This window comes from Pocillopora verrucosa, chromosome 13, assembly GCF_036669915.1.
Source record: "Pocillopora verrucosa isolate sample1 chromosome 13, ASM3666991v2, whole genome shotgun sequence".
Lineage (NCBI taxonomy): Eukaryota > Metazoa > Cnidaria > Anthozoa > Scleractinia > Pocilloporidae > Pocillopora > Pocillopora verrucosa.
The window spans coordinates 3,521,374-3,546,256 of record NC_089324.1 but is presented as its reverse complement, the minus strand read 5'-3'; the positions used below and the strand labels follow the sequence as shown (position 1 = coordinate 3,546,256).

General features: G+C 36.6%; 2 protein-coding genes across 3 annotated transcripts; one reads left to right on the top strand and one right to left on the bottom strand.

Annotated features, from left to right (window-relative positions):
- Positions 1–906: 906 nt before the first annotated feature.
- LOC131768393 (ankyrin repeat and IBR domain-containing protein 1) lies at positions 907–20,755 on the bottom strand. Of its 2 annotated transcripts, none has more exons than XM_059084130.2 (25): positions 19,991–20,755; positions 18,007–18,063; positions 16,949–17,074; positions 15,342–15,401; positions 14,468–14,548; positions 14,056–14,095; positions 13,775–13,858; positions 12,980–13,050; positions 12,478–12,572; positions 11,340–11,421; positions 10,829–10,891; positions 10,044–10,216; positions 9,630–9,730; positions 8,919–9,000; positions 7,968–8,016; positions 7,635–7,708; positions 6,962–7,022; positions 6,220–6,306; positions 5,942–6,011; positions 5,676–5,827; positions 5,203–5,393; positions 5,072–5,111; positions 4,238–4,490; positions 3,397–3,666; positions 907–2,357 (listed from the first exon to the last, which is right to left on the bottom strand). In XM_059084130.2, exons 1-25 carry the CDS (start codon positions 20,372–20,374, stop codon positions 2,179–2,181), a joined length of 2,925 nt encoding a protein of 974 aa, XP_058940113.2. In that variant the 5' UTR covers positions 20,375–20,755; the 3' UTR covers positions 907–2,178. The 2 variants fall into 2 exon arrangements, with proteins under 2 accessions (XP_058940113.2, XP_066016614.1); XM_066160517.1 differs by having other exon boundaries at positions 5,072–5,108.
- Positions 20,756–20,796: 41 nt separating this feature from the next.
- On the top strand, positions 20,797–24,871 carry LOC131768405 (uncharacterized). Its single transcript, XM_059084141.2, has 2 exons — positions 20,797–20,917; positions 23,538–24,871. Exons 1-2 carry the CDS (start codon positions 20,833–20,835, stop codon positions 23,900–23,902), a joined length of 450 nt encoding a protein of 149 aa, XP_058940124.1. The 5' UTR covers positions 20,797–20,832; the 3' UTR covers positions 23,903–24,871.
- The last annotated feature ends 12 nt before the right edge of the window (positions 24,872–24,883 follow it).

Genomic DNA, 24,883 nt, shown 5'->3' with positions numbered 1-24,883 from the left:
GAACTGGTTAGGACATGAACTCAGGAGAGAGGGTGTGAACAACTGTTTTATGGTATTAGGGTGGACACCAGAAGATGGAGGGGTAGGAGGGAGACCAAAGACCACTTGGGGAAGGACTGTCAAAAGAGACAGAGGCAAAGCAGGGTGGAAGAGCTGGAATGTGGCCAAGATGGTGGCATGTGACAGGGAGGTTGGGCAGACAATGTGATGGCCTTATGCACCAACTGGCATAATGAGTGATGATGTTGAATCTCCTACAACCCATGAGGATTAAAACCCAGGCCCAGTTGTTTTAAGGCCAGTTAGTGTTAACCCAGGATTAAATTTTAATCAAGGTTTCTATATTTTTCTGTTCAATAGCCGTTTCAGGATAAGTTTCCCGTTTTTAATCATCAAATTATGGTCCAAGCTCACATAGCGACCTCGAACAAAAACATGTTCATATCTTGCAGGGTCACGCAATGGAAATGAAGTAGGAAAGCATGACGTGCAAAGTACTCTTGGAGCATTAATGACGCGAACGATGACGATGTTAACTAACGATGCCTTTCTCTTTCACTCGAAATCTAAACGGAAATAGAAGTTTAATAAAGTAATCTGGAGTGCTTTCAAACGTAAATAACAAGTAATAGAAAGGTACCACAATCTTTTTAGTATTGGCAAGAGTATATGATTTCAGGGAACCAAACTGGCTAACTAGCGATGTGTGAAATGTAGACCGCTATTCCAAAGGAAAACCCTTGACATTTCAGATTTTCATGTCTTCAATATGACAGTAGTTTGTCAAAAATTTCCAGCACAACGGTATTTCACCTAGCAAATGCCACAGTATTAAGGCCTAACGTTTGCCCTTTAAAGGGAAAGCTTATGTGATCCGCCTTACATAAACAATCAACACAAACAAACTAATAACAACTTATTTATATTTTATTTTACAAGTAAGCTTCTAAATAACGAGTATTTCTACAAACTATCTAAACTGATGACTAAATTGTCATTTTAACTCTTCACACCCTAACATAAGCATTCATATTCTCTACACTGCTCTCTAGACATTTCCACCGATCCTGAAGAGGAGAATTTGGCTAACAATCAGGAGCTTATTTGATTAGTGATCGTTTCCACTATTCTCGTGACCTTAATGTTTGATTCAGGGGTGATATTGTAAGGAGAAATTAGATGCTGGTCACCCTTCAACGCCAAAAGGTTAACAGTTTGCATCATTTTATGCATTGTGCAAAATACATTACTGATGGAATAAAATGTTACGATTTGCACCATTAAAATGCATGTATTAAATTAAAACCTCAGCTACTGTCTTCATCACTCATTCTTACATAAAAATACATAGAAAACTGCAACTATATCCTACGAATACCACTTTTATTATTGTGCACTGGTATAGCACGCTTAAATTAAAATGAAGCATAAAACTACCCCTGCACAAAATAACATTAAGAACTTACCATTTTTACATAATTTAGCTAGTTAACAATACCCTAACGTGTTATTGTTTCCTATACTGTACACGGTAATCTTGACTTCGAGTCTAGGGATTATTACCGAGTGAATTTGACCATCAATTGAAAAATACCAAGCGGTTCTAACTACTGAATCCTGTGAATGAAACCATAGTGTATGACCATTCAAACGAGAGCTTTAAGGTCGCTTTTTTTACGTGGCAATGTTTATTACGCTTTAAGAGGTTTTTTCTAGCTTTCAAGACTACTGATAATGAAAACCCTACGATGTGAACACAGTGGTCAAACGTCGGAAATGTGCATGGGGAACAATTATTGACAGCCTCGCGCCAATTTCCCGCCCAAAACTTGAGAAAAAAATCGACAGCCTGAAAACACGCCTCCTAGGTATTAAAACGTTCGCACATGCGCAGATGTTTGACCGCTGAATTTACTTTGTGAGCCTCTTGAGTACCACTTTGGGTACCGTTCACTACATTGCAAACGTTGGTTTTAACATTCGAGTTTGTGGTTCAGAACCTAATGAATGACCATTCGAATGAAAGCTTCTGAGCAGTACATTCATGTACCACAATTTATGAAGCTGTCCAGGGTGATTCTAATTTTTTAGTTTGTCTATGACACACACACACACACACTTGGAATTATGCCGTATAAAAATGTTTACAATTTAAAATTTTAATTGAGCTATTACAATTTAAAGACAAATATCGAATTCAATATCACTGTCAGCGTCGTCTTGTTCTTTCGTTTGTGGGTGTTGTGGTGAACTGTCTGCGCATCCAATGCCATCAGTTCCCTCCTGGGGAAGACCACTGTCCTGCAGAGATAGTTTGATGGCTTGTTTAAGGTCATCATCGGGAGAAGAGGACAGTTCTGAAAATATAAAACACATGTCTATCACTTTTCAGCAAAAGCAAATCTACAGAAAAGTTATGTGTGTCTTTAAAAAAAACAATTGTTTGGCTGTTTGTGCAGTATTTGCTGTTAAACATGCATATGTGTAATAATCATTGAATATCGTTTATTATGATGTAAAAGATGGTCAGGTTCTAACTTTTAAGTTGGTTGATAAACCCTTGTGTTTGACCATTCAGAGGGAAGCTACTGAGTAGTACTTTCATGCAGCACTATTCATTGTGCTGTACAAAGTGGTTCTCACTGCTGGTCTGTGGATGAAACATCGGTATGCGACCATCAAAAGTGAAAGCTACGGGGCAGTATTTTCAGTGGTACTGTTCGTGGTGCTGTATAATGTGGTTCTGATTTGTTAGTCTATGGCCATTAAAGTGATGGCTACGGAGCAGCACTTCCAAGAAGTTCTGTTAACCACACTGTACAAAGTGGTTCTAAATTTTCAGTCTGTGGTTAAAACCCTGGCATGTGACCGTTCATATAAAAGCTAATGAGCAGTACTTTCAAATGGTACTGTTTATTTTGCTGTACAGGGTGTGTAAGTTCATGGACAAAACCCTTGCTTTCAAGGTTAGTGTAATAAATGTATTAGTATACAATTGTAGGGGTAGGGTTATGAATTGGTAATTAGGCTTCAGGGTTAGGGCTACAAGTTAGGTGATTAGGGCTGGTAGGGTTTCAGGGGAGGTTCAGGATTAGGACTAGGGGTAGGGGTAGGGGGCTAAGTGATATTTTTGCGTTTCTTTTTTTCGTCATATATACATATATTTAACTGGTACATATATTTATATACACATCTGTATTTTAACTGTTGAGCGTTTTCAACATGAGCCATTAGGCTCGGGGGATTGGGTAACCACCCCCTACGTTACCGACATAAAATAAATTGTATTGTATTGTATTGTAAGGAGTACTTTCACGTGATACCCGGTTCACTTTTTACTTAAAAAATGACACCCTTGTGTTTTAAGCTTTACTAATAAAAACAACCGAATATTACCTCCTCCAACAGCAGAATCTCGAAGTGACAGCTCTATAGCTTTCTGAAGAGAAGCCCCATCCACGGCAGAGAGGTAAGACATGTCCTGGGGCGCCTGCACCCCATGTGCTTGGTCTCTGTAAGAGCTGGTCGAACTGCTGGATGAGCTTGATTGTCGGCTTCTCTGATTGGTTTGTGTACTACGTTGCATCAGTGACAAATGTATCGCTCGCATCACATCAACATCTATTTCGTCTTCAGTCTCCGCTGGTTTGCTTCGTCGCTGGCGCCCTTAACAAAAAGATTCCACCATTATTTTGTTGTTATTTTTGCTTTAAAAATTTTTTTTTAGACATAACTTTCAGTGTTAAGGGCTTTATCGTACAGACTTGTAACAAATGACCTTGGTTATCCGCCCCCTTTTCTTTTGCGTTTTCCATCTTTTGCACCTTCATAGCCTGTGAGCGGGCCCTGATCATTATAGCTTGAGCACGAGTGTCTTTTCGCCGCAGGAAAGTATGAGGCCTTGAGAAGAGGTCTGCAAGGGGTCTGGCACTGACTTTTAGTGCCAGACTCCCGATAAACCTTTACCCGACTCGTCTCTAAAGTTCCCGGGGCGGAGAAACGCACGTCTTTCAGCGCTAATAACCAGGCCTTTACGCAGGCTAGCACAAGTAGTGCTAAATTTATCGTTAATTGTCCCGAGCTATGAAACATGAACAAGAACCATTTCGCTACATAGATATCTTTCCTTCCAGCCATTTTTCTTTCACTTCTCTATACGTCCACAAGAAGGGTTTCGCTATCAAGAACTTTGTCGTTCAGAGCTATGATGCATGAATAAGACCACTTTGTTACATACTTCTTCTCCTTCCCGCCCCTTTTTCTTTCGTTTTTCCATATTTGCACAAGTAACAAGAGGAAAGGTTAAATCTCTTGTGAATCGCCTCACAGGTTACTTTTTCCTTGGCAGCGGCTTGTTCTTCAAAGACATCTTCACTAAGTGGGCATGAATCAGTAGATCCAAACGCTGCCAGCCGATTCAAACGTTCCTTGATGATGGAGTGTTCAATTGCGCTGCGAACTTCGTCATAATTGTCTTCATCTTCGTCAGACTACAAAACACAAAAAATTAATTTTTCGATTGTAGTATGAATATTCGCTCTGTTAAGGAATTGGGAACTTGGCAGCTTCGGGCTGCTGTGGTTCTGCTCAGATACAGACAAAAAATACCAGGCTACAACATATGATAACTGACGATTCAATGCTACTACTTGGAGACACTGAGAGTGTTGCTTGTCTTGCATGAGAGCTTTTAACCCTTTACACCCTAACATCAGTAACCATATTCTCCATACAGTTCTCTGTACATTTACTAAGGTGCTGACAAGGAGAATTTGTCGAACAATCAAGAGATTTTTTAGTTGGTGATCATTTCCTTTATTCTCACGGCATCAATTTGTGATTCAGTAGTGATATCGTATGGAGAAATTAGATGCTAGTCACTCTTAAGGGTTAAAGGATTAAAACACAAAAATCCCAACCAGGCTGGCTCCATAACAGTTGGATCTGAGATAGAATGCCGTTAAAGAGGAACCAACCGGTCTTTCAATGCATAGGAAGATATTTAACTGTATATCGCGAGCTACTGATACATGATAACACTATACGGTCATTTATAGAATTTCAATGGTACCTCGCTATCTTGACTTCCTCTGGATGAAGAGAGGAACCTGCTATAAAATGAAAAAGCTATTAAGAAAAGAAATCCTTAGAAGCAAAAGTTACGAAACAGAACTTTGAAATAACATTACTAACAACACTTACCTTGGCATGAGGCTGTTAGGTTCCGGAAGTTCGTCGTCATCCGGTATAAGACCACGTGACAGAGCCAACAGGAAGTCATCTCGCTTCCGGTGTAACAGCTGTGTGGTTTGGATGATCTGAGCCCGCGGTGTCCTCAAGTAAGGTCGGGCTACCATCTGTGATAGTGTCTCTGTTGCTTCTTCAACTTCGGTCTGGAGAGAAAACACAGATGGTGCAACTGTTCGTGTCAGAGTCATTTTTTTATTAAGTTTGATAAGACCTACATCAAAGTAAAAAAAGGGGAATACCGGCTATGGAAAATTAACTAAACAAGCAAACTGCTGAAGCGCGGGAAAACGCGGGTGAACAAGTGAAAATTTGTTTTAATTTTGCATTTGATTGGTTGATAGAGTGGCGTTTTCAGAACCAATCAGAGAGCAAAGTTAACCCTGGATTACTTTAGACACGCAGTTAAAAATTGCTTTAACACTCGCCTGCATTGATTCAAAGATTACTCTCTTGTCTTTGTTACCAGTGAGAAAGAAGCCATAAGCATATGAGGCTCGGAGAACTCTTCTTGAATTAAGTAGTCCGTGAACGGCGTCTTCGATGAATGATGTGTCAGCATTTTCCACTGAAGTTGCAGCTGAACACAGAAACAATCTTCAGTACACAGTACAGACTCACACTTAGATATAAAGGAAAAAAATCCGTTTTAGTGATATCGGTCGTATAGCTGATAGGAAAAGGGAGAACTGACCTGTTTCCATGGCTGCAACAGCCAGTGCAGACATTTTATCCTTAGCTGTACTTAATAAAGGTTCTTCAAACTATTAAAGATAAAAAAAATTTTGATCAAACTTTACTTTATGGATCATTATTCCTCATCAGCAAAGAAAATTCGCACTGTGTGCTTCTCCTTTTGTACGTAATCGCAAGAAAAACGCATTTCCCCCTCATACTGCCCACAATACCGAACGTTCCAATCATCTGTTAAGATAACTTCCTACTTTCTCTTTAAAAATCTTATGTTCTTACCTTGTAACTATTTTCATGGTTCTTAAAGCGTGAGTAATAATGTAGAAAACAATTTAACTGCGTGATTTCGTCATTCTTTGTGTTAATCTGGTAAAAAAAAATTCGGAAAAAAAAAATCGAGCATTAAAAACGAACATAAAATTTCATAAAATACACTTGAAAACGACTTTCCCCTCATTAGAGTCCTTTTCAACTTTCAATCGGTCAGAGCTATTAATAGCACCGAGTTTCATTTAACCCTTTACACCCTAACATCAGAATGCATATTCTCCATACTGTTCTCTGTACATTTCCATAAGACGCTATTGTTGTATAACAATCAAGAGCTTCTTAAGTTGGTGATCATTTCCTTTATTCTCGTGACTATAATGTTTCATTCAGGAGTAATACTGTAAGGAGAAATTAGATGCTAGTCAGAGGGTTAAAACATCATGCTGGTAGTTTGACCTTTACCCAGTGATGGTAAATTTTCAATTCCAAGGGGGGTCCTGGTGCTTCATGCTTTGTGCATTGTTCCTGAGTAAGACACTTCACGCTCATAAAAGCTGCTCTTCACCCAGGAGTAGAAATGAGTATTAGTGAACCGTTAAGGAAGCCGGACAAAATACTGACATGGGGGTGTGGTGTTTAACTGCATCGGACCGGCATACCAGCCAAGGGGAGCAGAAACACTTTCAATCGCTTCATTTGATGGAATTCAAGCAGCTAATCGAGTCAGTTTCGTAAACAGGCTTCACCTTACCTCTGTTACTATCTTGGCTGACTCTGATTCAACTTTTTGAACAATCTCAAATCGATTACACCTGGAAAAAGAGATTTAATCATAGCCATTACAATTTCCTTACATGTGGTTGGTGCACTAACTATTTCCTTTTTCACTAATTATTTTGTAGAGTTGTAATCGGACCGTGTAATAGGATAGTTGGCTGTAATTGGACACCTGTAATTGGACAATTGAAGCAGCCAATCGTACTGTCCACTCAGCTAAATCCACCAATCACAGAATTGATCACAATAACCATAGCAGCAACCAATCATCTTAAGAAACACTGGTAAATTTCCAAATGTAGGAATTTTCAACTTTAGATATTGTCTCCTGTGAAGACATTTGTCCTAGATGAATTTTTTTTTTGGAAATTGTATTGGTTATGAGTAATTGGTAACAGGACTTCGTGTCTTCCAACTCTGTCTATAATTATACTTGTGAATAACATTCCCGCTTCACAGTCTTCCAATTTTCTTATCATTTGTATGATTACAAACCGAATTGGACTCCACTCAGCCCAAATATAACAAAGGCTGTGAACGCGTGCGTAGCAAATTTGTGTACAGCTCTATGAAATCTCTCCCTACTAATAGTATTTTAGTCACAAAGGACAAGTATTCATGACAATTTTCAACTCAGTTCCACTAACCTAAAATATCCTCCTGTAGCAGAACTGTGTTTTTTCCACTGTTCCAGACAAACCCAGCAGAACTCGTGTTTACACTGTAAAAGAAACATTAAAAAGACAATGATAATAAATGTCCGTAGAATTTCATTACGGGACTTCTTCATGTGCAGGAATACACTCAACAAAATTCACACGTAGTGACTCACTCTTTTATATATATATTTTTTTGTTTTACGAAGTATTGTACAAACGAGAACCGCAAGTATTACAAAGAAGTTTTACAACTGTACAAGTGTGTATCTTTCGTGCCGTTCCTTCTAAAACTCATAACAAGTAAATAAGCTTTATAAACACCTTTGTACACTTCATGTGGTTGCATCCCTCATTTTTCTGAATGGGTGATCTGAAGAGTAAAATCTCCCATTAGATTCATTCGAGAAACATTGACAATCGTTACAAATTCTTAATTTCAACGCGCTTTTGTGGCACTTTGTAGAAAGTGAGACGGTCGATCAAGCTTTTCCATCAAATCTAATCCTACCAATCGCTAATATTTTGCCGTAATATGTAATATGTACAACCTCCCGGTTTTTTTCTTTCTAGTTTTGAACAAAGATTTTAAGAGTTTCTTCGAGGGTTAAGTCAATTTATTCACTATAACAGATCAGTAATAAGCTGTATGTTCTATTGCGTTAACACTTCACCTATGGTGAGTGTCGTAAAACCAAGACCGAAGTTATCACAACGGCCAATCAAAAAGAAGAAAAATACCTTTAAGAACCAATGAGAACTCACAGCAAAAACAAACAAACTGTTTAAAGCGCGGGAAAAAGCGGGCGACCAAGTCGTGATTGGTTAAAGTTTTGCATCTGATTGGTTAAGAGAGAGGCGCGAGTTTTCTGAACCAATCATTGAGCGAAGTATAGCAAAATCAAAACAATCCCAGATTTCTCTCGACACTTAATTGAAAATTCCTCTAAACAAAAAGTTACTGATTCCAATTTTCATTTTTTGGCAGAGAGCCAAGGCAACATAGTAAGAGAGGAAGCGTATCCTATTTCTATACACTGGATCTCTAAGACTGCTTGATAATGAAGGACTTAGACTGAATATTTTCAGATACGCAAGTAGTGACGTTGGACCTTGGCATAATTGGTAGATCTTACAGTTTTTATACCATTAACACGTTCTTTTAGTGTTGTTGTGGGATGGATTACAGGCATGATTGCATGTAACACAAACCAGGTACTCAGTTATGCAAAACGTAACGCACACATATATGTCTTGTATAGATCGACCACTTACTTGCAGTTGGGGCAGGATTTCGAGTTTGTCACGAGCCAAAGAGTGTTGGCGACTGCTTCTGTTTCAGGACACTCAGAAATGTCTGTCAAAAGAGAGGAAGATTTAGAGCTTTTAATTTTCAAACCTTCAACAAGACTTTGAAAATAAAAACTTAGAAGACCGGTAATCCTTTTGGTATTAAGGCGGAGGAGGGGGACGTAAGTTTCTACAGAAACTGTGGTGCTGCGTCGGTGGGGTATCACAATATATAAAATATATACAATGTAATTATATATAATATAACACGTCAGCAGTTCACCAGTACGTATTTGTTCACTTGGATGGATTCAAGTAAACTTAACAAAATGCGAGGGGGGGGGGAGGGGGTGTGGGTGTGTGGGTGGATGGGTGGTGGTAACCAGCCATAGGCTAAGGTATGAGATGCAGTGGCCTGACGGCCAGTGCAATGAGAGTAGTGTCTTGTCCAAGAGCACAACACATTGACCCGGCGAGGTCAATGTGCCAGACCTCTCGACCCAGGACCTCTCAACCCGGAGTTCATAGCACTGACCATCAGGGGGGAGTGGTAATACTCCTAGTTGCTTCATGCTACTTGGAAACCAGGATAAGTTCTGCTTGGGCGGGCCAATAGGCTTCAGTACGGACGTAACCTTACCAATAGCGTACTATAAAATAAGCTACTGGGTCTACCATGAATCAAATTTTAACAACCTTCTGTTGTAGGAATCTTTGGTAACATTTCAGCTATTTTTTCCATCCATCTACTCCAAAGTTCACATGTACAGGGCAGATGAGCTTCCTTTAAACAATGCCTGTGGATCAGATGTACAGTAATATTGACATTTGAAGTGTAATTAATGAAATGCACATTAAATTTGCCCAATCTATGACAAAAAAGAAATTTTAGAGACTTTGGCACACAACCCTCTTTATCATTTTAGTGTGTATGCAGTGCTGACAAAAATTATAATTCCTGACAGTGAAACCTGTCGCATGCAAACCGCGTGTTTAAAAGTTGTGCATTGTGAGGTCCAAAACAACTAATAAAACCCAATAACCAAGAAATCTGTTGGCATTATGAACCAATCACCTCTGCTTACTATGATCTACCTACTGTGTACTCACCAACAAAAGAAATGACCACTGCCACAATCTACAGTCATTGGCTCTGTCTCCCCTAAAGAGCTTGCTTCTACAGAAACATTCAGTGAGGGTAGCATGCTTGATGGCAGCCTCACTGCTCGGCCACATCCAGGTGACGGACACCATTTCAAAGTAGGATTACTCTCTACAAAAGCCTGAAAAATATTTGTAAGAAGATAAGGCTTTTTCCTTACAAACACTTGCGTAAGTGGAAAACTTTGTAACATACAATCAACTCTTTCTTAACATCCACCATGAGTTTAAGTGACACCTTCCTTACCATGAGTACTTTGTGGCCACAATCTGATGAACTAAGTGCCTTTACCCAGTGGTTTAAATAACTTTTTCCATAATTGGGTGTTCCCAGAAAAGGGGTGGTTGGGTAAAACCCTAACACAATCTTGAGCCTGCTTGCAGGCTAAACAGACAGCAGTGAGAGGTTTTATAAGAAGAAGACTAACAATGATACCAACCTTTTATGGAAACCGCTGCTTTACCAGGACTCTACCTTATTTATAGCCAGAATGTTTGGACTTTATTACCAGCGGTTCTAAATCTTTAGCTGTCCATCTTATCTTCTATTTTAATTTTCATCATTGCATTTGCCTTTTAGCCTCATCATTGCTTTGTTTTGACTCACATTTTTAACTGATTTGTGTCATTCATCATCAGAGGATTTTCATGCTTTCCTATATCAGTAATCAAAAACAGGGGTATGGTCGCCTAGGATCCTTTTGAGATGACTGGCCAGTTTCTAAAGTCCTTACCTTTATATCAAACTGAAGATATCTTCTTGCCATTTCTCTTGATACAAGACTTTCAATAGTTTCCTGGAAGAAAAAAAACATTGAACATAGACCAGATGAGTTAACAACAAGATGGAGAAGGCATTTGTTGAAGAAGCAGTGTCTAAAGTAGACACAAATAATAATACTTATAGTGACTGTGTACTACATATTGAATATAAAATTCATTGCCATTTTAAATGCTAAACAATATCATCATTATTAATCTTAGTTTTTTCTAAATACTTGGAGCATTTTGAGCTCTGCAACCATTAGCAAAATGCATTACCTCACAAGGTGAGCTAATAACTGGAGTTTGAGTGAATTAGTCATAATATTTGGAGTGGAAAATTTCATAGCTACCATTAACTTTGAGCTTCTAGGAAATAAATCTAGAGAGACTTTTGCTCAGGAAGTGTCTTCATCCATGTAAGATGCTTCTTTGTTCATTTTCAGAGAGTCTCAAGGTGTTAAGTGTTTAAAGCTTACTTACCACAGGCACAAGAGCACTGCAATCAAATGCAGGACACTGTATGTTATGAGCCTTGCCTTCTTTGATCTTCACATTCAGGTAACTGAGTAAACACGAATCAGAGAGTGACAATGAATTAATATTAACAATACTTTATTTATATAGTGCTGTTTATATTGCTATCCAATTGTGCTTTACAATGACTGAAATAAACACAAAGCACTTGAAAATTCCAAACTGACTGGAGGCAGACCTATTGGCTATTTACACCGCGCAGTGAAGCAACTGAGAACAAATCCATCGAATGGCAAGGTAGAGGACTTGGGCCCAGGACCATCAGATTACAAGTCCAACACCCCCACCACTTGACCGTGCTGCCTCCATAATTGAGAATCCAGACAGACACTTGCCTTGCAACTAACGAGTAACAACATACAATAGAGTCTTACAAGCCACATAGCCCATGGTCAGTTTTTTCTCATTTCCAGATCCCACAAAACCAAAAGGAGTATAACTACTTTTACTGGATAGGGCATTTGGTTGTGGCAGCTAACACCTTGCAAGCTGTCAGGATTTCAGAGAGTTCTTTAGTGTCCCTCTGTCCTTCTAATCAGAGATATACTCTTTAAGAGTAAGTTGTCTTGCCCAAGAACATGTTACATCAGAGTCTGGCACTAATTGCTTAGCCCCTTACCCAATACAACAACATCATCAGTAAGTATATACCACATAATAAGTAAATAATGCTATTTGCATTCAATGATTGGCCAGTTTGGAAGTGATTAGCAAGTGCTATTCACCTTACACCAGCCAAAGAGGCAAAATTGTGCATGAGGGCCCAGTTATATAAAGGGTGGATAACACTATCCAATGAATAAATTGCTATCCAGTGAATAAGTGATAGCAAAAGATATAGTGTTATCTACTGGATAGAGATTTATCCAGTGGATAGTGTTATCCAATCTTTAAACAACCGGGGCCTGGAGTTTAACCTCTGACCATTTTCAGAGTAGTGACAGAAATAAAATGATCTTTTGGTTTCTGTGTAGTATACACTAAAAACAATTATTAACCTCAGCGCAACTGTAAGTGGTGGATATTTATCCCCGCTTAGGTAAATAATTGTTTAATACTCAATATACAAGGCTCCTAAATTTACCTTTCCCAGCAAGAGCGACAGAATTCATGGTTACAAGAAAGAGACAGAGGAACATCTTCATACACTATTTGATCTTCACAGATAGAACAAACTTCCTGAAATTAAAATATATGAGGACCAAGATGTTAAAAGATTATAATACCAAAACCATAGGAAGGCTTGTCAACAGCTACCAGCTACCTAGTGTACTTATCACACCATTTCACCCTTACACTTGAGAGTGATTGGCTTCTCATTCCTCCTTACATTAACACCCTCCCCACCCCTTTCAAACTGTCAAATAACAAGGTCATAAATCTAAAGAAAATCTTCAGAAATTCCTAAACTGCCCAATTTAAAAAAAAAAAAATTCTGCTTATCAGTCCTAAAGGAAATATTGAGGGAACAGTATGGAGAACATTAATATAAATAATGAAGTGTATCGTAATCAATTGCTTTCCAATAAGTTTTCATGTCATTTACCACTAGGAGTGACAAAGTTTTTTTTTAGCCAGATACTTACAGATGCTCCATAGTTGCTTTTTATTGCAAGTTTAGTTTTCTCTTCAAGTTCTACATTGCCTGTGGTGTGATCTAGTGGATGAAAATATAGAAAACTGTTAGTCCTAAGGATATTGCAATGAAAGAAATCAAGAAATTTCATCAAGTCAGGATGCATTTAACCTTTTAACTCCCAGAAGTGATTAACAAGTAATTTCTCCCTAAAGCATCCATACATTATCAATAAAACAGTTAAGGAGAATAATCAAAATTGTCCAATAGAATGTCTTGATCTAACTCTAAATTCTTATAACTAGTTTACAAGGAAAGGTAAGGCAGCTAGAGGGGAGAATTAACAATCAGATCTTAGGAGTTAAAGGGTTAAGTAAGTTAGTAAGTAACTTTACTTCAACTCAGGTTGATGAGGAAAAGTATAAGAAAATCACAAAAAATTATCAGTCAGTACAATTATTGTGCCAAATAGCAGAACAGTAAGTGAAGTAAGACATTACGTAAAAGTTGTAAAGGCACATTTTTAGGAAATTTTTTTGCCTGTTCAAAACATCTAACTGTTTTCCAACTTTCTTAGAAATTTAACAAATTTAACAATTTAGCACTGACATTTGGTCAAAATTCTTCAACCATGAGTGAAAGAAATCAATTCTGAGTTTTCAGTTCAGACTTCCTAACTGACTTTCTCAATTTTTAGTTAGGAACTTAAAAACAAAAACAACGTGAAGGTAATAAAAAAAAACAAAACAAAACAAAACAAACAAGAAACTTAAGAATAATACTGTGTGTACAGTTTAAAACTCACTCTCTGGGAGAGTAACTCCAGCTTTCTCACAAGCTGCAACAGGATCTTCCATCCATGCTTCAATCAGAGATTCTTTAGACCACTCTGTAGTAACAAGACAGTTGGGTAACTATTACAAACCAATTATTAAATATTGCTTGTTGACTTACCCCCACAGAGCAAAATTCCATGAAAAATGAAGTGTGATGAAAACTAATTTACAATTATTAATTAAAAGTACAGTAACATATCAAGTTACTTCTTCAACAAATTTTATTGTAAATATGTTTTAGGTGACTAACCGTGATTCCGAAGCAGACCTTCAGCAGTGAATAAGGGAACCTACGTCACAAACACATGCATTAGATTTACAAATCGAAAAAATATAATAACAAATGTAGGAGCAGCATTGAGTTCCAAATGGAAACTTAGATAATTTGCCATCAGAGTTTTGTTCTCGTACCACACAAATTTTGGTCATTTCATAATGCTGTTTTGTAGGAAGACAGCTCAAAGTTTTAAAATACTCATGTTGTGCTATAGTGCTGCCCATTTTATATTTTATTTTGCCACGTCCTCATTGCCGTCACCATCATGGTTTGCTTATGATCCCTTATGATTACTCTGGCTGGCCATTGTGACCAATCTGGAAAGTGTAAAAGGAAAATAAAAAGTGTCTAACCATTCCGAAAATTGAGTGGACATTAAGCTTACCCTGAGCATATCTGCGGTTTCTACAAGCATCTGATCCTTTGCTTCTTGAAGATCTTGCGCACAAAGACCTCTGTATTGCTTCTAGCATTCAGAAAAGAAGCCAATTTGCACAGTGATTTAACATGGTAAAGTCACTTAATATTGCATAATTATGTCCTGGTTCTAAATTTTAAAACTCTCTAAACATAGCCCTTCAATATGTGAGGTCACGTTCACTCAAATATCAAAATAAATTTAAATCTCTAAAACTCAAGCCTAAAGTTTTCAAGTTCATCATTTGCAATCTTTTTTTTACACCAATTCTCTCTATGCTTAATTTTAACCCTTTAACTCCCAGGAGAGATTAACACATAAATTCTCCCTATAATATCCAATCCTTATCCTGCAAAGAGATAATAAGAATTCTCAAACTTATCAGGTACAGGTTGTTGTCTTGATCTGACACCAAATTCTCATAACTAAGTTACAGCGAAATATGTAGCAACTGGAGGGGAGAATTAACAATCAGATCTTGGAAGTTAACGAGTTAATTGTTGTTTCTTGGATTATCACTGTGTTTTCTATCTTTCTGAACCAATATTTTGCATCTGTCTTCAAGTTGAACAATGCAGTAACTGACACAATGGTGTAAATATTTTTTTTTCTGCACAAGGTACATCTAATTCTTAAGTGTTACAACTATTGTATTGTTGAAATAATCCTCCTTAATGTCAGTAACCAAAAAATTAACAAAACTTAACTGAGGTTGTAGCATGTACTTGCCATTTTAAAGGAAAACTTCTAAAAAATATTTCCAAACAACTTTTTCTGCATTTGAGGATATTGCATAAGCACATGAAGGATATAAACAAATTCAATTCTATGCAATGCATACCTGGTCATCTCTGTCAATAAAAACAGGCTCCTCAACTGCATTGGCACTTGGAGATTCTTGCTGATAAAGAAAAAAGATTGGAAAGTTTCAGAAAAGTAAAGAGCATGAAAAATTATTCAGTGGACATCAAGTCTCCTGCAAATTCACAGATCTGTACCCTTGAACCTGTTGGAGTGCCCTGCAAGCAGCAAAAGACCACTCACATTCTTGTTAAGAAAATTGTCACTGACTCCAAAAACATGGAAACAGGAGGTAGTGTATCCTCATCTGTTGAATCACCCAGCACATTTATGGATATTGGAGATTGGAGAATTCTCCAGCCTCTATCTATAATTCTCTTGCAAAATCACGATCACTTCTGAATAATTTTTGACGCAGCTCAGGCAAGCTGTTTTATCAGTCAGTCTCATGTTTCTTTCTCGCACTCAGGCTTTTTGTGAAATTTGCCAGAAGAAAAAGCTAGTAATTCTGAGGTTACACACTTACAATGCTTAAAAATCTAACACTATCTATGAGCCATCACGTTCAAAATTTCAGCCAGCAGCCCAATGTAATTTCTTAGCTACAACCCTGACCACTACTTCATACCTTGATAAAAACCTTAGCCCTTTAACTCCCAGAAGTGATCAACATGAAAACTTCTCCTTATAAATATCCTTACATTATCCAGCAAACAGCTAATGAGAATATTCAAAATTATCAGGTACAGTCAAACCTCGATTATCCTGACTCATCGGGACCTCGGTAAATAGTCCGGATAATCGAGAGTCCGGATAATCGAAAATATGAATATTAATGAGATAGAAATGTGAAATAATTATCTGCTTATCTTTAATCAATAGAACGGCAAGCTTTCGCTTCGTGGGCATGTTCTTGATTTGAGTTTACGATCAATCGCTCGTGTGTTTACATAACCCACGCAGAAGGAACTAATCAAGCATGAAATTCCCTTGGCAACAAAACAATTGAGCTAACCATATATCAGCTGAACGCATCAGAATACTTCTTTGACTTGTCACACTTTCGAATTTTGAAAAGCGCATAGGATAACACGCTGTTTCAACAGTCTTTTGAAAGGATTATTGGGCTTTTTGCGACTTTGAGTTTTCAAGATCAAAACTAATTAATATTCATGGGAAACTTGGGACCAGAGAAGAAAGTCCGGATTATTGAATAGTCCGGATAATCGGGGTCCGGATAATCGAGGTTCAACTGTAGAAGTTGTTATCTTGATCTTATACCAAATTCTCATACCTAATTTACAAGGATGTGTGTAGCAGCTAGAGGGGAGAATTAACAATAAGATCTTGAGAGTTAAAGGGTTAACCACATCACACAATCAACTATTACTCCAACCATGAAATCTTCTCCTTTAACTTTTTACACCACAACATCAGTATCTAGATTCTTCATACTCTTCTCTATACATCTCCTTTAATACTGACAAGGAGAATTTGCTTAACAATCAAACCTTCCTTGGTTGGTGATCAATAACTATATACTCATAACCTTAATGAATGCTTCAGCAGTATAACTGTATGGAGAAATTAGATGCTGGTCACTCTAAGGGTTTTTAGGGGTTCAACCATAACATATGCTGTACTTACAGAGAAAACCATCCTTGATTCCAGAAAAGCTGCAATGGAGTTAAATCCACTTTTGATGGCAAAGTCACATGCAGTTTCCCCATTTTTGTTTTCTTCATAAAGTGATGCTCCATTAGCAACCAACAACTTAAGAATAAAAGAATAAGATTAAGATTAACTCTTTAACTCCCAGAAGTGATTAACATGTAACATCTCCCTATAAGACCCACATATTGTCCAACAAACAAATAATGAGAATACTTGAACCGATCAGGTAAAAGTTTTTATCTTGATCTAACACCAAATTCTTTCAGTTATTCTCATGGAGATGTGTAGCAGCTAGAGGGGAGAATTGTCAATCAGATTTCTATAGTTAAAGGGTTAAGAGTAAACTTGAAGTTGTTTAAACTTAGTATCCTAAATAGTCCCAAGTTTGCTATTCAGGAAAAGGAAAAATATGCTGGTTTTTTGCGGTGGAAGAGCTACATTTAAGTAAAATTTTGATGACTTTTGGGAGTTATTCAACTCCAGGGGTGAAAGACCAAGTGGCTTACAAGAGAAGTCAAAACTTATTTAAGCAATAGTCTGCACTTTATATAGCACTTTCCAATCAAAAACGTGGAAATCACTGTCCTCCAGCGCATGATTTACAAACTTTTCTCTTGTTCTCTGAACATCTCATGTGGGTTATAACACCAAGAAACCAATAGAGAGTAGCTAGGGGTCTATTGCTTTAATTTATAAAATAAACTTAAAAAAACACAGGATTTTGTAAAAAGAATATCGGAGGGCACAGGACAAAGAACAAATTCTAAGTCCCCATGAAGAATTGGGGACTTGGCCACAGAGACTTCATAATGAGTGAGGCCCATCACAAAGTTCATGTAAGGCATGTGTCTTGTTCACTGCTAGGGTGACAGCAATGTCATTAGCATCATGTTGATAAAACCTGTTGTAAAAACACAGGATGTTTCCATTTTCTATGCATTTACCAGTGCAATAAACAATAGGTTGTTTCCCAGTCAGGACCCTTTGTATCTCAGGTAGTTTATAAAAGTTTTTTTTGACAGAGTACATACCTGAACACATTGATATAGTCCTGAGCTTGCAGCATAGTGCAGCGGAGTATTTCCAGTCTAAAACATTCATTCATCAGGGTGAGAAGGTCACATTACAAACTTACACTTAACACTTGATTTTTCTCATTTTAATCATAAACATTTAATTGACCTGCAGGTAGGAGATGTTAGTCAAAGGGTATCACTTATCAACTTACCAGTTAAACTATGCTAAAAATCAATATTGCAGACAGAATTCAGAAATAATACAGAAATGATAAGGAAATAAACACATTAAAATGTATACAAGAAAAGAAAAAGAAAAATGAGTGACTTCCATTATAAAAGGAAAAAAGTCCTGAATTTATGAGAGAATTCAAAATTTCTTATAGGTACATTGTAATGCAATCCATTCCACCTTGCAAGATTTGAATTTTAAAATAATTAGTATAGGAATCTTAGTATAGGAATCTTCTGTTTCATTAAAGTGACAATTTGCCAGCCCTTCCCCTGTCCATATGGTTACTTAAACCTTTCACTCTCAAGATCTCTTTAGAAATTCTCCTTACTGTCTGCCACACAATTCTTATGATGTTTGTTCTGAGAATTTGGTATTAGATCATGATCATCTAATAATCTCCCAATTGACATTTTTCTTTATTCTCATCACTTGTCTGCTTGACATTGTATTTAAATTGTAAGGAGAAAGTCTGTCTTGATCACTCATGGGAGTTTGAGGGTTAAGTACACTTAGCAATTACCAATCAAATTGTCCATTTATATTAATTATTAAGAATAAGTGTAATACTAAAACAATTAAAAGAAGATGTTAGGGCAGATGTGTACAGAACATTGACACGATGCATCTCTGGATATTTTTTAATATGTGAAACCTAAAATAAATTTTTAATTTAAAAAATTAATAATTTTAATGTGGGAGACAGCTGTCTGTAATATCTAAGTTTCAATTAAAAATTTCATCATATAAGTTTGTGGTGCCAAATTATTTAAAACATTTAATCAAACCCTTGACCTCAGCTCTAACAAAAAACAAAATTTTAATAAGATTTTTGTCAACTACATTTGAGTTTGACTAGAAGGCATGTCTGCTGAGGGAAGACGAAAAAATTATGAAAACGATTTTTCATTATAGTGATAGCAATATTTTAAATTACAATTGGAATATTAAAGGAATTGCATGTCATTTGTCTGACAAAAAGGTTTTTTTGCGTACAGTTTAATAATTTATCACATTCATCATAATTTGCCACCTTAAGCTCTTTGAATGCACTCCTATTTTTGACATAATTAGAAACGCTGAGAAAAACAGTCGGAAGCAGTGTCTTATGAACCACAATGGTTTGTATTACTTTACTTCGCTGTCTTCAAAAACATTTTAATATCAAAAGACCAAGAGTAAAAAAAGAAAGGTTTCCAGTACCTTAAAATAGATTGTTTCTGGGGAAAATATATTTCAGCTTTTCAAGAACAGCAAGCTTTTGCTTATTTTATTTTTTTTTTTCAGTTTCATTCAGAACACCTGTACGCCTCGGTTTCCATTCATTTGTCACGACAACAAGTTGGAAGTGAATTCGAAGTACTCTGTTTCGCATAGGATTAAAAATTTCGTATTATCTAACAGCCTAAACAACTAACGGGTTTTCTAACGGTTTCAAAAAAAACAGTCAGAGAAGAAATGCTAATCACAATATTAAGGGTTCATGGCATTTTCGTTTATCTGTTAAAATTGTGTCGCGTCTCGTAATTAAGACGTTGCCAGCTTTTAGTAATACATGTTAGGTCAGAACTGAAGAATTAATGTGTCTGAAAGAAATGGTTTTTCATTTACTTTTCATTACTGCAAGAAAAAAAAACAAAAGACGTACTTGCTTTAGAGATTATGATACGAAATTGTTCATGGGTAAAATGGTAGTGGTGAAAGAGGTTAGATACATTTCCGCAGAAATATTTACACATTTATTTAACACACGGTTGTTTTTCCTACCTGATCGCGTGCATCGATCTCAAGCCCTGTTCCCTCCGGAAGATTTGAACTCCATCCTAGAAGTATCGACATGCAGTCGGCTCGCGCTTTATCGACGGACGATTCGACTCCTCGGAAACTCAAGCTAACACAGTGCAAGGCATTTTGCCCTATCGCGTTCGTAATGTTCGGGTCAGCTTTTTCCTCCAGGAACTCGCGTATAAAAGCTTTCATCGCATGCATTGCGGCATAATGCAGTGCAGTGTTTCGGCCATGATTCACTCCGAAGCTGCAGTTCGGATCAAGATTTCTTTTAATTTCAGGGTTCTTGAGGTAAATGTGCATAGCCTCGACTCCTTCACCACGTTGAAGAGCTTTGCGGAACTTTGAAGTAGAACTTCCCATGGATAAATTAAAACAGCGAAGGAAAACAAACAAACAATAAAATAAAATTCAAAAGTTTCCAAGCCTTGTACACAAGCTAAGCGGGTTTCTTTAGGATATCAAGAGTAAAATTATTAACAAAGCGAAACCCTTCAGACCACGGTCAGCATGAAAAAATCATGGCATCTCCGGCCGCGTAAACGAAGCAAATCGTTCGATTTAGCGTTCTCATTTTCTTCTCCAACCCTCCTTGTCCACTTTCTTTTGGAAAAAAAATGATCCTTGTCTCTTTCTAAGAAAACTTTTGTCTAGTTATCGAGATAACTCAGTCACAACAACTATAACATTTCGTCAACATAACACGGAACACTGTCTTGTTTTGGAAGACTCGTGTCTTCTCTTTAAAAGGCTACCGCTGATACAAAATGAATATGCAATAACAGCCTCGATTTCACTAGTCCACTCTTCTTGAAATCAAAATGGCGGCGTTTTTGTGTAGTCGCTTGAATTTGGTTGGAAATTTGTACAGTTTTCCTAAAGTATGTCAATCGGTCCTTTCTGGAGGTAAGTAAATATCCATTTAAGACCCTAATAACAAAGACAACTTTAACCAGTGTTTTCCTTTTCAGGCAATAACCGGTAACATTTACCGCCTGTAGTACCTCTTATTACCGGTTAACATTGCTTGGAATTCTTGAAAATTCAACATGTAAAAGTATTGCTTTACCGGTTTAAAAATTAAGTATATACCACACAGGTAAATAATGCCTTTTGCATGAGCTGATTGGTCAGTTCGGAAGTAATTAGCAAATGCTATTCACTTCCGAGCAGCCAAAGAGAAAAATTGCGAGTCAAATGTTTAATATCCAACCACTTTTTTGGTATATTGCCAGAAATAAACTAATTTTTTGGTGGTATATACTAAAACAATTATTCACCCTGGTTTCAGTAAAAGTGGTGGATATTTACCTCCAATTCCCTCATATCAACATTGCTTAATTCCATTTCTGATAAAGCAGCAGTGGAAAAGTGTTGATCTCTCATCAAAATGTTTAATTTTTTGGATGTTAAAACAACTCTTTTGCCATATATTTTCCCTATAGCAACTTGCAATGTTTGCCCCTTCTGCACACAACACAAAGGTCTGATTACTGTATTTACCTGTGTATAATACGCACTTTATTTCTATAAAAATAACCATCAACATTGTGGTGCTTGTTATACATGGATTCTGTTATTTGTCAGGTGCATCCTAATTTGTATATGTTAAAAGGACAACAAAGAAAGTAACAAAAGTTTCATAGGAACCGGTCTTTTTTAGCTTGATTCAAATAATCTACCTATGAAAAATTTGCAATTTCAATCCATGAAAAAAATCTAGTAGAGTATAACAAACAGCTATGTAGATAGACATCACAATCACACCATATTATTGTAATCACAAGCAATTATAAATTTGATATGGCAACAAAACTTATCATGGTTATATGTCGAAGCTACACCATTTCTGAAAAGCTCAGAATTATCCAGTTTGCAGAGCAGACTAGATTTTTTGTAAATACAATGTAGATTTTTGCTGAGCTTCGATATTGGTTATAAATAACTAAGTAGCAAAAGATATCAGTGTTAATGGTATAGTATATTTCTTGTTCTTGTTGTCTTAATAAATAATTGTACAAAGATTTGACTTGTCTTTTTTGTGGTGAAAACTTTCTTTCTGAAAAATTTGGTTAAAAACAAGGGTAGATATGGTACTGGCAACTCATTAGATTTAAGTGTCAGAATAGTTATAGGTAATAACATGATTTTGAGTGCAATTTGGTGTTAGTTAGCTATAGTAAATTTTTCAAAGACAACAAAACTGCATGAGCCTGTCAGATGAGTGCAATTTGTAGTCTTTGAAAAATTTACAAGTGCTTATTACACCAAATTGCATTCAAAATCATTTTATTATTTGTCAATAATGTACACAAAAAAATAATTACAGTAGGCCAAGATAGACAATTTTTAAAATGCCCAAACACTATTCGTAATTTGCACTTGTGTTACATGAGAATGCACTAATTTTCAGTCAATCAGAAGTGCATAATTTTTTTCATGTATATTATTACAGGGAATTTACATTAGACAGTGCAAAGAATTGATGATTAGATTTTGGGAGTGAAAGGGTTAACTGTTGGACTCCTAAGAGTGAATAGCATCTAATTTCTCCTCACATTACCACCCCAGAGTCAAACATTAAAGTTACAAGAATAAAGGAAATGATCACCAGCTAAAGAAGCCCTGGATTCAGAAAGAAATTCTCCTTGTCTGCACCCTAGGAAATATATAGAGAACAGTATGGAGAATATGCATACTGATTATAGGGTGTGAAAAGTTAATGGATTCCTTGATTCTCCTTTTTCCTTGGACACACATAGCTCTTCACTATTTCTTTTCAATTGGAAAGGATCTGTTTGTTGTGGAAAGATTAAACAGAAAGGGGATAGTGGTGATATTCTTTGATGCAGAAAAGTGAAATTATCGCATTCTGTTTTGACTTAGCACCATTGGTGTCTGCTAGAATCAAATCTAATGAATGCCTGAGTTTTACTTTTTCACAATCTGCTTTTGATTATCTATAGATTTCAATCTTTAACTCCCAAGATATAATTGTTGATTCCCCTCTAACTGCTACACATTATCTTGTCAACCAGTGACAAGAATTTCATGTAAGATCAATTTTTACAACTTCTACCTTTGAGTATTCTCATTATCTGTTTGCTGGATACTATATGGATATTTTTTGGGAGAATGTACATGCTATGAGTTAAAGGGTTTATAATGATGAATACGATTAGAGCATATCAGTGGGTCAGTGTTTTTTTTTCATTGTTAAGTTTCACTTATCAATATCCTTCAATAAAATAGTATTGATTTTTGTTGATAAACCCTTTAACTACCAAAATTGATTACTATGTAACTTCTCCCTATAATATCTAAACATTATCCAGCAAACAGGTCATGAGAATATTCAAACTTATCAGGTTAAAGTTGTTATCTTGATCTTACACCAAACTCTTGCAACTTACTTACAAGGAAATGTCTAGCAGCTAGAAGGGAGAATTAACAATCAGATCTTAGGAGTTAAAGGGTTAAAAGCAGGACTAACTTCTCTTTTTTGTTATCTGGCTCTTTTCTGAAGGTCTTTGGGCAAGGTCATTCAAGACTTCAACACCTCTGGATAAATTTTATTTGAAACCAAACTACCTCAAGAAATGGGGAAGGAGAGACATGAGGAGAAGAGAGTTGTACGCAGAGTATGAGATGGAACGCACCAACTTGAGATATATAAAGAAAAATGATATTTTACCTTCTGTTATTCGCAAGAAAGCTGCTGAAGATCTGAAAAAACTGCCAAGGGACAGCTCAATCTCAAGAGTTCGCAATCGTTGTGTTTTGACTGATAGAGGGAGGGCTCTTGTTGGACGATATCGTGTTTCAAGAATGATGTTCCGTCACTATGCTGACAAAGGTTTGATGGCTAGTGTGCAGAAGGCAACATGGTAAATTGACTCTTTGTCGCTGTTATGGGAGACCCTAGTGTTGCCTAGTAACAGCAAGATTTTTTTTTTTTTGTGTGGTGAGAAGGAGTGAAACTTAAGAATTGTTTCTTTGTTTGTAAAGGTATTGCAGAAGGGCTAGTGGTATAAGGGTTTGTAATCTCAAGTGCCTTTCAAATGCGTTTCTGTATACGTAATGATTATTTCCTGTTACATGCCAACATCATATACTGGGTGAATTAGTACTTATCCAGTCAAGGGCATACATAACATCCTGAGTGCGTAAAAATTGAAAAGATTCAGCCAAATTCCCCTTATATTGGAAAAAAAATTTTAAGGGGCGTGTAAGATTCAAAGGTTTCCTTGGAAACTGATGATTTCATCTTTTTTTCTGCATATTTTGCCAGTGGCTTGAAAATCACAATGCATAGGTCTGATATTTTCTGTTTTTACTCCTGTGTTGTTTTTGAGTTATGATATGAGAAACAGTACTCTTGTTTTCCAGGCAATGGTTTTCAAACTTTGACCCTGCAATCCCTAATAGTGATTAGCTTCTAATTTCTCCTTAATTTGTCTCCTGTAAATCATATACTTAGATCATGAGAATAAAGAAATTGACCACCAACTAAACAAGCTCTTGATTGTTGAACCAATTCTCCCTGTTAGAGCATAAGGGTTTAATAAATTCAAAGTAATCCTAAAATTTGACACATCTGGATTTTACAAGAAGTGTTCCTTCATTAACTGTTCATCAGACATTCTAGTGTCTTGTGTAGTCTGTCTATTAATTGGTGTTTAGGATGTGGTGGACAGTTCAATTCATCATTTATATTTTATTGTTCGTAACTTATTTGCGGTCCAACATACTGGCTTGCTATTAAGACCAATATTTCTTATATGGATACGTAAAAGTCCAATTTAGGTAAGGTGTAATGGTGAGGATTGTTTGCATTACAACTGAAAAGGTTCTAATTGATGGTAAAAGGAG

What these genes read in the sequence shown, in the direction of transcription:
- LOC131768393 (XM_059084130.2), bottom strand. Translation starts at nt 20,374, where the DNA reads ATGGGAAGTTCTACTTCAAAGTTCCGCAAAGCTCTTCAACGTGGTGAA. An exon ending in AGATCGATGCACGCGATCAG is followed by an intron (nt 18,064 to 19,990) that starts GTAGGAAAAACA and finishes TGAATGTTTTAG; the next exon opens with ACTGGAAATACTCCGCTGCA. An exon ending in ATCTTCAGTTTGATATAAAG is followed by an intron (nt 10,217 to 10,828) that starts GTAAGGACTTTA and finishes AATATTTTTCAG; the next exon opens with GCTTTTGTAGAGAGTAATCC.
- LOC131768405 (XM_059084141.2), top strand. Translation starts at nt 20,833, where the DNA reads ATGGCGGCGTTTTTGTGTAGTCGCTTGAATTTGGTTGGAAATTTGTAC. An exon ending in TCAATCGGTCCTTTCTGGAG is followed by an intron (nt 20,918 to 23,537) that starts GTAAGTAAATAT and finishes TCTTTTCTGAAG; the next exon opens with GTCTTTGGGCAAGGTCATTC.